The sequence below is a fragment of the Papilio polytes genome, unplaced genomic scaffold, assembly GCF_000836215.1.
Source record: "Papilio polytes unplaced genomic scaffold, Ppol_1.0 DF823177.1, whole genome shotgun sequence".
NCBI lineage: Eukaryota > Metazoa > Arthropoda > Insecta > Lepidoptera > Papilionidae > Papilio > Papilio polytes.
This window is the reverse complement of record NW_013526027.1, coordinates 2109827-2127440: the sequence shown is the minus strand read 5'-3', so window position 1 is coordinate 2127440 and position 17614 is coordinate 2109827. Positions and strand designations below refer to the sequence as shown.

Genomic DNA, 17614 nt, shown 5'->3' with positions numbered 1-17614 from the left:
CCCCCCCCCCCTGGCGCCAAAACTGAATCCGCGCTTGAGCAAGGTATACCAAAACGAGACACACTGCCTAAAGACAGATTGCCTTTTGCGGCTCTTGAATAGCACTGAAACATTTTTAAAAATGATATGACTAGGGTTGTCAACTGTTACTAATGTAAAAAATATTTTTTAATTACAAAGTACTTGAATACAATTGACCTACTCTAGAAAATACACGCATATCCTAATAAGACACTCACTGACCCCAAATCACATCTTACTATTTTTTAATTAAAAAAAAATATAGACAGAGTTGTAAAGAACAATAACAAGATTACAAAATAATATTAAAAAAAAAAGATCTTTGGTTTTTATTTTGTGTCAACCCTATTTCAATAAAAATAGTGAGGTCAAAAATTCCTACATTTCATTTACATACATTATAAAGAAGTTATATTTCTTTGGTTTGAAAGCTTAATCTATCCCAAAACCTTGATTAAGAACACACTAACAATAATCCTATTTCAACATTAAATCTAAAATACAATAAGCTATATGATATGCTTTTATATGTCTGCATTATTTACCAGAAAAAAAATACTGAACATTTAAAATTAATTCAAAGATATTAAAACTATAAAAAAAAACATTTAATTTGAATATAAATATAATGTTTTAATGAACAAACAGCATATTATTTTACTATAATTAACTACATATAAGAAGGGAATAAATATTATAAATTTTCGAACATCAATCCGTCTAACAAATATCTACAAAATTTTAATTATAATATTTGAAACATTTTCAAAAAAAAACTGTAAAAATTAAAACACGTCCAAAAATTTTGAGATATCCTTAAGAAAAAAAAAATGTAATCGAGCACCATATTTTAGAGAGTCTGAGCATAATTTCTGAAAAAAGAACTACATATATAAAACTGCTCAAGTACTAAGCCAATAGACATTCGAGAAAGATCTTCACAAAAATACAACTGTCTCTTTCGTTCTCCATTAACCTTTATATTAAGCGAATATGAAGGAAAGAGAAGGTTTAATACAAATTCCGCTGAGGCATACATTTATACACATATCTATGCGTATAACTAGCCCGTTGATTAAAAAAAAACCATTGCAATACACAAAAAAAATATTGCGTTCTCTTTCATTCTCAAACAAAAGGAAAGAGAGAACAATACGTTTTGTGTCAATAGTCACATATGCTAAAAGTGAACACACATTTTTATTTTCTATGTAAGTATGTAAAGATCGAGAAAAATTCTAACCTATTTATCAAAGTTGTTTTCTTATTTTAACATAGATTAAAACATGAATACAGTAATATTTATTTTCAACCATAAACAAGTTTTAATTTTTTTTAAATACACAGTAATTAGGCTAGATTTATATTATGTGTTTTATTACATTTTCAGAGCTTATGAACATTATTTTTTCATATACTTCTATCACTGTTTAACTGATTTTCGAAAATGCGTATGAAAAATTAATCCATCAATTCTGAAGAGAATGTATTATTGTAAAAGATAGTCTCAAAAATATTTCTTTGAAGCTGTGATTATCATACAAATTATTGACAAGGTATTTTATTCAATTCTCTCAATTCATTAGGAAATGTAAAATAAAAAAGTTTTATATTCCTTTACAGTGTTACTTGAATAAAGTTTATTTAAGTCCTTCGGGGAAAAAACCACTACTAAACAGAGTATAAAATTAATATGGTATTTTTAAAGTTAAAAAAATGTCGTATAAAAATAAAATCTCGGTCATCAAGAATTAAATTTCTTTTTGTATTCCATTCAAATTTAATACTGAAGTTATTTTTATGTTGAACTTTCCTGTTCAATTGAATTTGGACACAAATGGTCCTTCGAGCAGGATTTATAGATACCATTATACAAGCATACTAGTATATTTAACAAATTAGAGACTTCTGGAATATACATACGATCATTATAAAGAATTTGGGGCAGTATCAAATATCCCAATTCCCTAAAACTTTTCGACTTACACATATCTCTATTTATACAAAAAAGAATATAAACGACTGCAATCATGTGTCGTTATTGTCGCAATCCACAATACCAAGAGTGAACAACGCATAACAACTGGTTTACATTTGACTAGTACAGTAAGACAGTAGAACTGGGCTAGCAGGAACGGTATTTGCTGAAAACAAATAGTGTTTCAATTATGCTAGCCAGTTACTGGCATAGGATTGTTAGTTTTAATTAGCCCAAGCCATTACGACTTTAGAGAATGGCACAAACATGGCGGTATAGTGCGGGGGAGCGAGGAAGTACCGGCGGCCGCGGTAGGTGCCGTCGTTGGAAGGCAGCCCGGGGTATTGTGCTTGAGAGAATTCCGCACCCACCACTACCCCGCTGTTGGCAGCGCTACCCCCCGCTATACCCACGTATCTGGATAAAAGAAAGTTATATAACAATTTTCGTACAAAGATGCAACATTAATTTTGCTTATAACGCTCGAATTTATTAAATAATCTGAACTGTACAAATCAATATCTTTGTGATTGTAATGTAGTTATTTTTTGGACAAATGTGACAACGTAAAACATTTTTGAAAAGTAAACAAATATGCTATGAGCTGTTCCATAAAGAATAAGATTGGATCTGGATAGTTACATAGGTAGAGGAAGATAGAAGAAAGCATGAATGGATTGTGTGAGAGGATGTAGCACATACTGTGCCGACCCTCCGTCCAAAGGCAAGTTGATAATGTTATTCCAGACTGGAATATATCTACATTGCAAACTTCGTCTATCTTATAAATGTCACTAATATTATAAACGAGCTTTCGCCCGCGACTCCGTCCGCGTGGAATTAAAAAAAAAAGTGAGTAGCCTATGTGTTCTTCCAGACTATCCTCTACATCTATGTCAAATTTCATCGAGATCCATTCAGCCGTTTGGGCTGCAAACTCTAACAAACATCCATCCATCCATCTATCCATCTAAACTTTCGCACTTATAATATTAGTAAGAAGTAAGATGTAAAAGTTTGGATGGGTGTTTGTTAGAGTTTGTAGCCTAAACGGCTGAATAGATTTTGATGAAATTTGGTACAGATGTAGATGGTAGTCTGGAAGAACACATAGGCTACTCACTTTTGTTTTTTTAATCCCATGCGAACGGAGTCGCGGACGAAAACTAGTAATCGATAAGTGTAAATCTACGCGCAGACGGATATAGTAATACATCCATCGAAAGTATGTATGTAATTTACCTGACCCTGCCGACCGCGAGGCGGCCCTGCGGCGTGATGAGTTTGACGGCGTGGCCCAGCCGCAGCTGACGCGCCTCGCCCGGCACGTACGGCTGCCCGCGCCCCGCGCCACTACCCGCTTCCCGCCCCGGCTCCACGCACCCAGCTACAAATATATATATGTCGGCTTGAGCTAGCACGATATCAGAATTACTACTTCTCGAGATCACATGTGGTGGGTAAAGTCGGATATCAGACAACACATTCACAATACTCCTCAGTCAGGATATCATCAATCTACCAAGCGCATATCATTCAAACAATGTTCTCGCAACGATCCCTATTTTCAGAGTAATCTAAGTTCTCACGAAAGTTGCTTGGCGGCGCTTGTGTTCCAATTATGACTTAAATTCAAATTGATTTCTTCTTTTGACTGCGACATAATCGGAATCACGAATTATAACAAACCTATCCTAACAAATTGACCTTTTTTAAACTAAGCACATATCTTTACAAACAGACATGTTTGCATCTAAAATTATTATTTTTTGTAAACAACTGACATTGTCACCCGCTGACACGTGTAAGTATGATTTCTCCCTTGCAAGCGTCCTTACGTTACATACCTTACATTACATACATACAAAATACATTTTTTTTCTTTCTAGCTGTTACCGTACGGCTTCTTTCCGCATGAAATTATTAAAACTTTAATTTACTGTTTACATTTGTCACATCCTCAATTGCAAATGCCAAAATTACCGTCACCATTATAACCTTGCTTCGTTATTGTCGGCAGCTTGTTGTTTTTGGCCCCTTTCCTACATGAAGGGTAATTTCTAATTTATTTACCCACTAAGTTTATTAGCGTGAAAATATATAGCCTAAAGCGTGTCATAAGTGAAATGTGTGTCACTTTTTATTAAAGAAAGATTTATTAAAAATATACTATGATTGCTGACATCTTACGCCACAAAGTAGTGTGTGTTTATGCTTTGTTATATTAGTACTAGCTGTTCCCGTGCGGCTTCATCCGCAAGGAATTATGAAAATTTTATTTTATTGCTTACATTTGTCATTGTCAAATAGCAAAATAGCAAAAGTCAAAATGACATGACATGACAAACCTTAGCAATCTTTCTTTCTTGATGTTGGCAGTAACTTATGGTCTCTTTCCCACATTAGGACTTTTATCCAAAATATTTACACCCTAAGTTTAATGGCGTGAAAATATTTAGCCTAAAGCGTGCCATAAGTGTAGAGCTTTTTATTAAAAAAAGAATTATTTAAAAATATGCTGTAATTGCTGATATCTTGGGCAACAAAGAAGTGTGTGTTTACGCTTTGTTATGTACAGATAGTAAAACACGATCCTTAACAAAAGCTTTCGAAATTCTAAACAAATCAACTAAAACGTAATTTAACTCAGTTTTTTCAGAGAGCATACCAAAAATAACAATAGTTTCTCTAATGTATCATCAGTGGACATGGTAATACTCACGTTCGTCGATCGCGATGGTTATATTATCGATGGATCGTCGCAGGAAGGTCTCCGCCTCCTGCAGCAGCTCCTCCGTGTCGTCGTTCCTCACATCCGGCAGCGAGCCGCGCCACGCCCGGTACTCTCCTGCACACGTAACAAAAACACACACGTATTAACAGCCTTACAAATAAACGCGGCATAAATTTAAACTTAGGAACATATTATGCGACGAAACTATGGGGACGTAAACCAGAAAGTGTTAAGAAAGAATGTGGATGGCTACAAAAGAAGAGGAAGACCGAAAAAAGTATGAATGGATTGTGTGAAAGATATGCTTAAGAAAGGAGTGGATTCAGATATGACGGCTGACAGAGACGTATGGAAGAGCAGCACATACTGTGCCGACCCTCCGTAAGGGATAAGGGCAAGAGGATGATGAAATTTAAACTTAGGAATAAACTGTGTTTATCAAATATTAATAAAAAATTTTGCTTATACTAAGTTTATTCCTAAGTGTAACTTTATACTGCATTTATTTATAAAACTATAAGTATAAAAGCAAAAAGATTAGAAAAAAATATACAGTAAGAATAGCAACCTTCCCTTGAAATAGTTTTCAGATAATCTTACTAACGCTACCTGGTGTCCGATAAAACAAACAAATAATTCAAACAATAAGAAGGGTCTCGGACTGTCAAATTTTGAGTTATTACCGTACAAAGAAGTTACCGGTGAAAAAATGTTGTTCCCTATGTCTAATCTATGTTTCTTACATGTCTTTGGACATAAGATAAAAAGGTGACGTAATAACATTATGAAATAATTTGGTACACACTTCTCTCAATTGAACTGGCTTCAACTGGTATATTGTGAACGCTAACTGGCATCAATAAATGCATACAATCATGACTGGTTCTTCCAACTGTCCAACTGTACTGGCTAAGTATGAACCGGACTTAAGGGTTATTGGGTGTCGCCAGTTCGATGATCTAGGCTAAGTCTAGAGTGAGTTATTCAAAATAATTTTCTTTACTATTTTACTCTCTAAGTTGCAGAGGCAGTTTCGCTCTTACGTCCCCCTCCTTACGCTAGCGACACCTATCTTTCTAAGTTTTATAAACTTGTGGACGCCATATATGACCTAACCATTGCTTACGTCTATAAAGTCAAAAAAAGTTAAATAAAATGGAAGCAATATCAAATATTGGTCCGCAAATATAATCTACTAGCTGTACGCGTGCGGCTTCATCCGCATGAATTTATAAATTTTCTGTTTGCATTTGTCAAATTCTCAATTGCAAATGTCAAAATACCAATTACCTTACTATGGCAGTCTTGCTTCCTTGATGTTGGCAGCAACTTACGGTCTCTTTCCCACATTAGGGTTTTTATCCAAAACATTTACCCCCTAAGTTTAATGACGTGAAAATATATGGCCTGAAGCGTGACGTCAGTGTAGGACTTTTTGTTACAAAAAGAATTATTCAAAAATATGCTGTAATTGCTGACATCTTAGGCAACAAAGAAGTGTGTGTTTACGCTTTATTATAATTGTATAGATTATTAATTATTAATTATAACACACCTTTGGCAGTACTAGTATACTTGGTATTGGATGACCAATCATTGCTCCGGTCTATACTGAGACACGGTGAACGATACGACACGCCGCGATGTCTGTGGGAAAACATTATTTTATTATGTACCATGTTTAATTATTCAGCTACAAATGTATATCTAACTAATATTGTAAATACGAAAGTTTAGATGGATGTTTGTTAGAGTTTGTAGCCTAAACTGCTGAATGGATCTCGATGAAATTTGACATATATTGTTAGGAATAAAATTAGTACCGTGCTATAGAATTGGCGCAACTCTAGATTATCGGCATAAACGTCACGTCCCTAGCTGACAGCTGTCAATGTCACTAGAAGTATGGATAGATTGGCGCGTAACTTGAGTCTTGACGAGAAGCATTGCTCTGAGTTAAAAGCGACAGTATCAATTAAATAAGTTGTCTAATAATATGTAGAACATAGTGAAACACATAGTCTAATAACTTTTATTTTAATTATACGGAGACGTAGTCGCGGGCGAAAGCTAGTAACTACATAATAGCAAACCTGGGCTGTGGCGAATCTGGTGCGGTACGACGCAAGTTCCACAGAGGTTCTGCGGATCGAGATAACTCGGGGACCATCGATGTAAATCCTACAAATAACAGAAAAAATCAATGAAATGTCGAGCATAAATCTTCGTCAGCACATATCAAGAGCCTATCAAAGTTAGGGGTGACCAGACCAGTCAATTATGCTGGCTTAGTGCGGGTTACACACGCACAGCACACAAGAAGCAGGTTGCAACAAGATGTTTTTTTAACCGTAAGAACATCACATAAATGTACAATGACGGAAATCTACAGTGTTCCAATTACAAAAAAACATTCAACCGACCAAGCATTTAAGAAACACCGCCAGATTTATCAATTGTACAAATAAAATTCGAAAACCTTAATCTTTTTCTACCTCTTAGCTGTCATCATCTCCCCCACCTTATCCTACTCCCGTAGGGTCGAATCACCGGGTTTTCCTCCTTCAAATAACTCATCCATCATCTCAGTCATCACTCCCATCATCATGTCACCTTTCATGCAATCTATCCATCTAGGAGACCACACTCATAATTGTACACTTACCAATATCGCTGAGTAGCACACGGCGAGCGTCATCAGTGCGGTGTCCGCGGCGAGTGGGGGGCGGAGCCCGCGCGCCGCCCTGCGCCACCCGCCGTGACGTCACGCGCTGCGGCACCGTCGTAGGACAACTCAGCACACGAGACGAACTCTGTACAACGTTCCTATCAAAACACGACCTGCTCCCGTGCGGCGTAATCCGCATGCGTCATAAAATCTCTATTTCATTGTTTACATTTGTTAATTCTCAATTGAAAATTTCAATACCGTTACCATAATAACCTTGCTTAATGTTGTCAGCTTGTAGTTTTTTGTCTCTTTCCCACATGAAGGGTTTTTTCCAATTTATTTACCACCTAAGTTTAATACCGTGAAAATACATACTAAAGCGTATATTTAGAGCTATTTAATAAGGATTAAATATTTTAAAAATATCCTGTGTTTGTTGACATCCTACGTCACGAAGTAGTATGTGTTTACGCTTTATTATATTAGTATGGAGTATACATAGATATAGATTACCAAGCCAGTATAACATGAGCTACCAAATATCCCACTTACCTTATAAGCTAGATATCCGTCGGAGGTCCACCTGGGTGGTAGCGCGGACATGTCAGTCTGCGCCGCGCTCTCCCGCCGCGGGCCGCAGCTCTCGCGCAGTACGGGACGACGCGATGACGTCACAGGCTTCCCGCCGCGTATTGTACCGCGGTACGGCAACGGTCTTACACATATCAAAACTTTTTAAACAAAAAAAAACATACAGACGAATTGAGTACCTCCTTCTTTTGGGAAATCGGTAAAAAAAACCATAGATAAATGCCTGAATATGCGACATAGAAGGGTCGTTAAATATTTTATGTACATACTAGACTAGACTTTGCCCCCGTGAAATTAAAAAATAATAAAAAAACAGCCTATGTTACTCACAGATAACACCTTTCTGTAATTTTTTTTAAATCACTTAAGTATTTTAAGTATTAATTAATTAATTTAAGTAGTTTTTGAGTTATTTCAATACATACAAAAATACAAATCTTTCCTCTTTATATTAGTATAGATAACATTTAAAAATACCTATATTGAAATGGATTAGGGCACGTATTCCTTCGTATATTAAAATTGCTCGCGAGATCGTCTTCTGATATACCGCATTTAGATATATCGGTTTCCGCGAACAACGAGAATCGATGTCCAAAACGTCCAGTCTTGTGGAAGCTATCCACACTTTCCTCTCTGTTAAGAATATCCATACTGGATCCTAATTCGAAGCTCGAAGACTTAGTATTATCAAAACTCAAGCCCCTATTATATTCACAGGTTAGACTATCAACACTGTCTAATCTCCTAGTACTTGTGTTTGGGCTCCGTTTATACAACATGTTGTCCGACTTGTTGCCGCAACTTTTTAATATGCCTCGACCAGGCAGATCCAAGCTACCTTTACCATTAAAGGCGACTTGTTTAATTTCTTTGTCGTTAGGCAGAGACACTCTTTTCTGTTTGAATGAATCGCCGATGACGCCTTCGTTTCCGGTTTCTCGGATGTCAACATTATCTGGTCTTTCGCCAGGTTGAAAGTCAGGATCGAGGGTGTGGAATTTAATTAGCACAGGCGTAGAGTGGATAGTGGATGCGGAGTTTGGTACCCATTGTTCGGAATCACGAATTGACACTAGGTCTTCCTGAAAATTCAGAGGAAAATATTGAAAATAACATGTCTCCTTTAAAATAAAACACTTGATTTGTTTGCTGCTATTATGTAACCTGGCTAAAAACAAGCCGTATTTGTAACCTATCGCTGACGTTAACAACGCGTCCACCAAAACATGACACCCATACAAAATGATACAAAAAGAAGAAAGTAATCTCACCTGCAAATTACTAATATCTTTGGACTCATCTGTAGTGAATATGAGTTCTATATCGTCGACCTCTTCTGACTCATTGCCACTAGCATCCTCTCTGTCATCAGGCGGCCGGGGCTCCATTGGCGTGGTCCCACCTTCAGAGAACACGGAGTTATCACCTTCTGACAGAGATCTGAAAGAAAAAAAAATATAACACAAAGCTCTGGAAGGTCTTTTATTTAAAAGATTAAAATTGAATAAAAACAAAACTAATATTATAAGGAGGAAAGATTTGTATTTTTGTGTATACTGAAATAACTCAAAAACTACTGGGCCAATTTCAAAAATTCTTTTAGCATAAGAAAGCTATGTTATTGCTGAGTAGCATAGGCTATATTTTTTTCACATGGACGAAGTGGTGGGCAACAACTAGTTGAATATAAATTACAAAGTAAACATTTATTACTACTATACATTTATAGTCCTGCCTCAGATGGAGTATTACAGACAATTAAAATTGCATGTATAATAAAGATGAATAAAAAATGATTAAAGCAAAAACTGTAATTTAGAATTATACAAAATTAGCTGATTTAACTCTGCATAGTAAATTGATAGACATAAATATTTTAAAAAAATTACCTAAGACTCAAATCATCAACATCCAAATTAAGTGTGTCCTTTCTTCTAAGTCGTTCAGTGCTTTCTTTAACAACCAAATTCTCTTCAGATGTAATTCTCACTTGTACATCAAATTTATCTACCTTGGACTTCACCTCTGCTTCATTAGGAACCGCCATTTTGATGTTTTCTTTAGACACTGTTTTAAAATTTAACTCATTCCCATCCAAGTCTATGAAATTATCAAAATGTTCCTTTTTCTCTTTAAATTGGAAACTAGCTTGTGAATCTTGTGATTCCTTTCTAGGACCTTCTTTCTTTTGATTTTCACTTGAATCTGTTTCTGAAGCAGTTGTTGAAATATTACCTTCTTTCAATGTTCTTACTTTTATTTTAACATCAAATTTAGATAATAATTCCAATTTAGTTTTATAGCTTGGTATATTACCTTTATCTTCGGTTACTGTAATCTGACTTTTAGGTTCCTCAGAAATATCTGACTGAAGTCTAGGTGATTCTATATCAGTTATACTTGATTTAGAATTCTCCTCTTGGATATTTTCAAGCCTTTCTGATGGTGAATAATTACTTATTTCATCCAAGTCTACTGATTTATCTGCAACTTCTTTATTGTTATCAGAAGTTGTAGTTTCAGCTTTAAGTTGATTATTTACACATTCCTCAACATTACTAACTTTTAGTTTTATATTCTCCGAAGCCTCTCTGTCATCCAATCCTGAATCAATGATTTTCCTTCTTAGAATATGGTTCTCAACAGTCAATTTTTCTATAACATCAGCATACTCTAAGCAATTAGAATGTTGCTCATATTTTTGCTTTAACTCTCTCAATTCATTCTTTGATACTTCTAAAGCAGTCCTCAAAGATACAACAGTTTGATGCAGAGACCTCACTGTATCCAAATGCGCAGCCCCTTGTGGGACTTGCAACCTGCCACTGGCCATTCCACCATATAATCAGTCCTTAGCCCGATATCCAACAACCCATACATGACTATAGATATTATAATTACACTTTAATTAACAACCACAACACTTTCCATCTCAATTAAAACTTTTTTTTAATAAATCATTCAAGATATTTCAGATTTTACTGCTATTATAAGTTATAGAAAAATAAAAACAGATACTGATTGATAAACCAACAGAAACACACTCACGCATTTTAGAATCTTTATCGCGTCTTAGACGAAAAACTTAACGTCGTATCAGACCCGGGAGTGCGCAATCGATAAAACACCCGGCGTAAAGAGGGTCGTAAAATTAAGACCCACAAAGTTCTCTGGGAAAGCTTTCAGCTGGTACGAACCACTGATAAATACCAACACGAAAGCCAACAATTAACTCAAAGTATTATCTCCAGATCGTTTTGACAAGGCTGTTAGACTTAGCTATAGGTAGATGGTCTGAAAACTTCCCCTATTTCTCCTTGTAAACAAATCAATACTTGAATTCGGTGTGGGCTTCGCGGGTGGTTGACAGATAAAGAGTTCCGATGTTGTCTTCTCCCTTTGATTCATATCTGTCAACAAGAAACACTTTATGGTAATTTAATTTACTTTCTCTTTGTTTACCCTCAAATAAAATCATTTGCATTAAAAATCACTAGCTTTTACAGTATTTGTTACTTTTGACATTTTTATGAATTTAATTCATCAATTCAAAAGGTATCTTTTTAAAGAATTTAAAGTTATTTTGCATAAAACTAAACGTTTTGAAAGAAATGTCAAATTCATATGTTTCTTTCTAACCTAAAGAAATATATCAACAAATTGTTACAAAAATAATGTGATCTTTCAACCTGAAATAAATGTGTAAAATTCATCATGTTTAACATTCTTAAAGAAAATATATCTTCTAGATCTTTCTTCATATTACAAGCTCGATTTAAAACAAAGACTCATTGGGTAATATCCTTTTTTACTTCAGTTTTGTATAAAGTTACAGTATTTTGTTAAAAGTTTATGTTTGTAGGCAAAACTAAGAAAGAAAACTGGCCCTAAATACAAGGCATTAAACCACTTTGATGATTTCTATGGTTCGGTTTTTGGTGAACAATGGCCCCCAATGAAAGAAGCCTTACTTCGTAAGTCTAAATATGTCGCTGTTATAAATAATTATGGAGACGAAGAAGAAACTATGAAATATCTTTCTAATAGAGGTAAGAAAAAAGAAAAGCAACATTAAAGAGTCTAATGTTGTTATGATAATTTTAAAACTTAATTATTTACGGCTTACTCACGTATACTTTTCTTTTTCCGGTGACGGCACCGACCAGTTTCAGACCCTGCGGGGGTCCTTCTTCAGGGCGAGGGTTAAGTATGTATCGCGTTCGCGTCGCGCCTCGCACGGAAAAAGAAAAGTATACGTGAGTAAGCCGTAAATAATTAATTATAAAATATCTCACGAAAGTTTAAATAATTTAATTTTAAAACTTGATAACAATCGTATTTAAACTTGATAATTATCTTTCAGGAGCACATTGTCTCAGAGATTTAATGAAAATACAACAAACATTTTCCAATGAATATACACCAGAAACAGAGTCTGATGTACAATCTAAATCACACACAAGCATTATAGATAATTATATTTCAAGACTTCAGAATGATGAAGTTTCTGGAGTTTATCCACAGAGTAATAATGTGCCCGAAAAAATAGATTTAAGCAATAATATTGACAAAATTATAGAGAATAAAAAAGATAAGGAAATGTAAGTAAATATTCTTTGTCTGTTTTTTTTTTAATTGTGTTTAAAAATATGAAATAGCTGTATTCTATGTATTCCAGGGTAGCTAACAGAACTTTAGATGAAGCACTAGATAATGCGGAAATAGATCAGTCTAGAATAATAGAGCCATCTATGGGGATCAATTCTGAAGTTCTGTACCAATATATACCGGCAACTAAACTTAAGGGTTTAGATGATTGGGTGCCTGAGTCTCTTCATTATTCTTATTATAATAGCAGTAAGTAAAATTTATTACCTTTGAATCCATTAACATATAGAAAAATGCTTGGGTGGTTTAATTTTTTTTTGGAATTGTTATTATACTTTTGAAAAGCACAAATAATGTTAATAATCCAATGATTTTTAGGGTAAATTATTGAATGCAAAACTTAAACTTCTTGCTAATTATTATTCTACTATTATTTTCTTTTTAAAATTATTTTGCCTCCATCTGCCCCACTTTTAAATGTAAATAAAATAAAACAAACATATTTTTATATATTATACAGGTATAGTATTACCTGTATAATATTACTCTACTGTTATTACTATTATTATAATAAAACAATGTTTTGCAGAAGACAAAGACTTCCCTCTTATAATAGAGCCAGAAACGGAATTTAGTTTTCCGGAACATTTGAAAGTGTACACATATGAAATGAACAGTGACTGGAGTATGTTTCCAGAACCAAAGAGATCTCAAACAGGTAAGAGGGGTATGCAGAACTTATAAATATGAATTGCATTTCTTACACATCTTGTTCCCTTTGATATGCATGTTTCTAAAATCTCGATATGATATTATATAGAACGTTGTAAGAATTTTTTTAATTTTGTTGTTATTTTTTTCTTCTATCATACTTATAGTATAAATGCGATAGTTTCAATAAATGTGTGTTTGTTAGAAGTTATATCCTAAACCGATAAACAGACATACATGAAATTTGTCATATTTCTAATGTATAATCTGGAAGAACACACAGATTTTGCTTTTTTATCCTAAGCAGACGTTGTCGCGCTCAAAAGCTAGTATAGATATACATATAGACAATAAATTGTTTTTGTAAGAATTACCATACTTATAATGTGAATTTTGCAATAATTGTTATCGCTACAGTATTGATTTTGTTATGTTATTTTCAGGAGTGTTCAACTATTATCCAATGGACTGCAGCAGTGTTGTCGCAGTGTTAGCACTCTGCTTGTCCCCTGGAGATAGATTGCTAGACCTGTGCTCAGCGCCGGGGGGCAAAGCCCTAGTCGCGTTGCAGACATTGTTACCCGATGTTGTTGTTTGTAATGATGTATCTATATCCAGGTCAAATAGGTGAGATTTTTAATTAAACTATATATCTTTATAATATTGAACAAACAAAATCTATATTCCATGTATAGATTCTCACGCCTTATGTGTTAAATGTGTCCACAATGGCTCCTATGTAAATTATCGTATCTTTGAAAGACAAAACTTGAAACTTTAATTTTTTTATTATTTTTATCTTGTTTTATTTTATTTTTATAGGATTGCCAGCAAAACATATTAAAATAGATTTACATACGTTGAAACTCAGTAAAAAATATAAACATAAACATGTTTAATTTACAGGCAAACACAACATTCACAGATATAAAAACTAACATATAAAAATTACCTTACATCTCAGAAATTACAATCTATCTTTTATGACAATTCTAAATTAAATTAGAAAAAATAAATTATTATGATGATCAACATGGTCATACAATAGATAAATGCTTTATTTCACTATTAAAAATAAACATTTTATGAGAGTCTTGACTCCTGCAGTAGGTTCCCCTGTGCTACAGATAACCTGATAACCAAAATACAATTCTTTCCAACGTCACTTTCAAATTTACAAATCCTTATTTTACAAGTTTATTAAAAAGTTTAATATTTATCGTATGCTAGTGAATAAGTATTATGTACTTTTAGGACGGAAGCGGTATTCCGTGACTACTTGATTGATTTTGGTAACAACAAATGGCGGGAAAGAGTGGTGCTTTCACGTGTCGATGGTCGCAATTTCACTGACGATCAAGGATTCGACAAGGTATATTTAATACACGTACTATACAATAATTTATTGTACGTCAACACCAAATGCATGCGAAAATATATAAATATAGGAAATTCGAGAAAGATATGTCTTTGAGCCAAATGGAATTCTGGTCTCTGGCTACTTTAACATCAGTTCCTCTGTTATTGCGGATATCTATGAACACCTGAGTGTTGCAATATGTTTGCCTCGTATTGAAAAAATCTATCAGTGGTAGAGCCCGCTTTAACATCTTCGCACGAATGGGCCGGCTCGCCCCCAGCAATACCACGACAACACAGAAGACAAGCGTGAAGTGGAAGCAATTCCACGTTTCGTCTGATGAGTGTGGTGCCGGAGGCCCAATTTTAGTCCCTTTCCCGTCCCACCTTTTTCTTTAAGAGAAGGATGGATGGAAAAGTGGATTTGGCGGTGGAGGAGACGCATAGGATGGGGAAATATCCTCTTTATGTGCTTCTCCTCCTTCGTCGATTTAGGGTAGGCAACGCATCTGTAATTACGGATGTCTATGGGCAGCGGTCGCTTATCCATTTTGGCGGATTTAGGTGGCCGCTAGCTTGTTTGCCACCTTTTTGTATAAAAAAAATACAAACTGAATAAAACAATTATATTACATACAAATGACTGGAAATGCAACTTTTTTTATTGCGAGAAAATTTGTACAATTGTTTTCTGCGTTTAATTTTTTTTAAATTATTCCCAGGTATTGGTAGATGTGCCATGCACCACAGATAGACATTCAGTGAACGAGGATGAGAACAACATATTCAGACCGGACAGAGTGAAGGAGAGGCTGCGGATACCGGAACTGCAGACACAACTATTAGTGTGAGTTTACACACACTTTGATTTCAGAGGTTCTCAAACTTGTGTTCGAATATGAATGTGAAATGTATATATTTAAAATTAATATTCTACAAAAAACCAAGCATGACAAAGCTGTTCCTGTAAGGATGGATGAAGGATGAAGTCCTCATGATATTTTAACGTCTTTTTTAAATGTTCACTTTTCGAAATTATTAACTTGCAAATGGCAGATTTTCAATGCTTAAATGACAATGAAAATCTTTGCAATTGGTCAACGATTACCATGGAGGTCTTGTTTCTTTCTCGCATGACAATCTTTTTCAATTTATTCACCCCCTAAATTAACTGGCGTAAAGATGTATAGCCTATAATGCATCGTCAATATAGGGCTTTTTATTAAAAAAAAGAAAAATCAAAAAGATGCTGTGATTTCTGACATCCAAAATCAAAAAGTTTTTTTTATATTAATATGTATATATCTGTTAATTTCTCTTCTTTTCTGTGTGTATAGGAACGCTCTGAAGTTGGTGCGTGTGGGCGGGGCGGTGGTGTACTCGACGTGCTCGCTGAGCCCGGTGCAGAACGACGGCGTGCTGCACGCCGCGCTCAAACACGCCTTCGAAACGTACCAGATCGTAGCTGTTGTCAAGTATGTCTTAATAAACTAGTTAAAAATAATAATTTGTGTACGCATGTCATCTGTATGTTCTTCTGCTTCTTTGTTTGAACTTTGAACATGCAATTGGTTGTATTTGCTACAGTAGTTGTTCTCTGGTTCTCTAGAATAGAATTAAGACTAGTAACTTAAGCACACTGCACAATACACACACAGACTCAACTCGCAGCGAAAACACACATACACCACACAAATGGATTACATTCCGTATCAAATAGCGGAATCTCGTCAAAAAAAAAAGATCAGCGATACACTCCACACCTTTTTGATCTAATTAGGTTAAAATATTTAAAAAATTGGTGTACCTTTCAAATAAATAAATAATTAACAAAAAAAATAATTGATGACACTAAGATGACAATCGATCAGTCGGTTTCAATCACTGACCTGTTTAAATGGATAGGCTATAACTATGGTAATTGATTTTCGCAATTTTGACGCTGATTGTTGCAGTTGATCGTGTGAAAAGTTTTTGAATTAATAATGATAGACTTAACTATTATAACATCAAATCGTTTAAGTCAGAACGAAGTATAAGTTGTCATTAGGTAACAATCGCCTATCTATTTATACATATCTATAAAAAAAATATTAACATTCTTGTGTCGTATATTTTATTTCTTATGTGATTGTTCCGTAACTTATTTGTTGGTATATTTTATAAATAAATAAGTAAATAAACATCTAGTGATGTTCTTTTTCAGAGATCTTTCATCACCACTGCGCAGTTTGAGCAGCACATTACAGCTTGCGAGCGGCGCAGCTAAGCCGCGCTACGGCCAGCTGGTGCTGCCTTCCACTGCCGCTAACTTTGGTCCTGCGTATATCGCTAGACTTGTCAGGGTTAAGTAACGATAAGTAATTAAGTAATAAAAATGTTGATAGTATTGTTTTCTTTATTTGCTTACCTTGATTTATCTGTGGGATAGTAGTTTTAGTTTTTCATATAAATAACCCTTTTGCAGGAAAAAATGTTCTTAGTTTCAAATCTCAGAACTAATTATTTGTTAATCATGGAAATCTTTTTAAATATATTATCATTAAATTTATTATTACATTTAGGTTTTACATTACATTTTACATACAATCTTTTAATAAAACATAATTTTTTTATTTTAATTTTAACTTTATTTGTTAAAAAAAAATACATAAGTACTATACAATAAGTCGCGTCTTTGGTAAGCGAAGTCTCAAAAATAGATGTACACTAAAAAAGTTTAAAGCCTGCCAGTAACAATAATGATATTTTAATATAACATTTATACAAGTATTTATTATAAAAACTTCAATTATATTATTTCTATACTCAATTAAGATATCTCGGTAAAAAGGCCAATCGGTTGGTTCTGTCAAAAAAAAACCTACAAATATATATAAAAATTAACATAAAAGGAGAGCGCTAGTGTGCTCTTTAGTCAAATTATACCGGGTCAAAT

At 34.3% G+C, this 17614-nt stretch overlaps 2 protein-coding genes across 2 annotated transcripts; one reads left to right on the top strand and one right to left on the bottom strand.

Moving 5' to 3' along the window:
• Positions 1-1811: 1811 nt before the first annotated feature.
• LOC106105074 lies at positions 1812-11381 on the bottom strand. The gene is made up of 10 exons (XM_013285300.1): positions 9888-11381; positions 9270-9438; positions 8473-9080; positions 7957-8119; positions 7399-7546; positions 6827-6914; positions 6289-6380; positions 4722-4847; positions 3242-3386; positions 1812-2416 (listed from the first exon to the last, which is right to left on the bottom strand). The coding sequence occupies exons 1-10, from the start codon at positions 10829-10831 to the stop codon at positions 2224-2226; spliced, it is 2676 nt and encodes an 891-aa protein (XP_013140754.1). The 5' UTR covers positions 10832-11381; the 3' UTR covers positions 1812-2223.
• A 287-nt stretch (positions 11382-11668) lies between these two features.
• Positions 11669-17065, top strand: LOC106105101 (5-methylcytosine rRNA methyltransferase NSUN4). The gene is made up of 10 exons (XM_013285329.1): positions 11669-11793; positions 11861-12047; positions 12362-12599; positions 12677-12855; positions 13196-13324; positions 13761-13944; positions 14572-14689; positions 15399-15523; positions 16014-16151; positions 16883-17065. The coding sequence occupies exons 1-10, from the start codon at positions 11713-11715 to the stop codon at positions 17028-17030; spliced, it is 1527 nt and encodes a 508-aa protein (XP_013140783.1). The 5' UTR covers positions 11669-11712; the 3' UTR covers positions 17031-17065.
• The last annotated feature ends 549 nt before the right edge of the window (positions 17066-17614 follow it).

Excerpts from the sequence above, each read along its gene's own strand:
- LOC106105074 (XM_013285300.1), bottom strand. The coding sequence starts at position 10,831 with ATGGCCAGTGGCAGGTTGCAAGTCCCACAAGGGGCTGCGCATTTGGAT. Across the intron at positions 7,547-7,956 it reads ACGGATATCTAGCTTATAAG|AGTTCGTCTCGTGTGCTGAG; the intron begins GTAAGTGGGATA and ends AACGTTGTACAG. Across the intron at positions 6,915-7,398 it reads TGTGCTACTCAGCGATATTG|GATTTACATCGATGGTCCCC; the intron begins GTAAGTGTACAA and ends TGTTATTTGTAG.
- LOC106105101 (XM_013285329.1), top strand. The coding sequence starts at position 11,713 with ATGTTTAACATTCTTAAAGAAAATATATCTTCTAGATCTTTCTTCATA. Across the intron at positions 11,794-11,860 it reads TTAAAACAAAGACTCATTGG|GCAAAACTAAGAAAGAAAAC; the intron begins GTAATATCCTTT and ends TTATGTTTGTAG. Across the intron at positions 15,524-16,013 it reads CTGCAGACACAACTATTAGT|GAACGCTCTGAAGTTGGTGC; the intron begins GTGAGTTTACAC and ends CTGTGTGTATAG.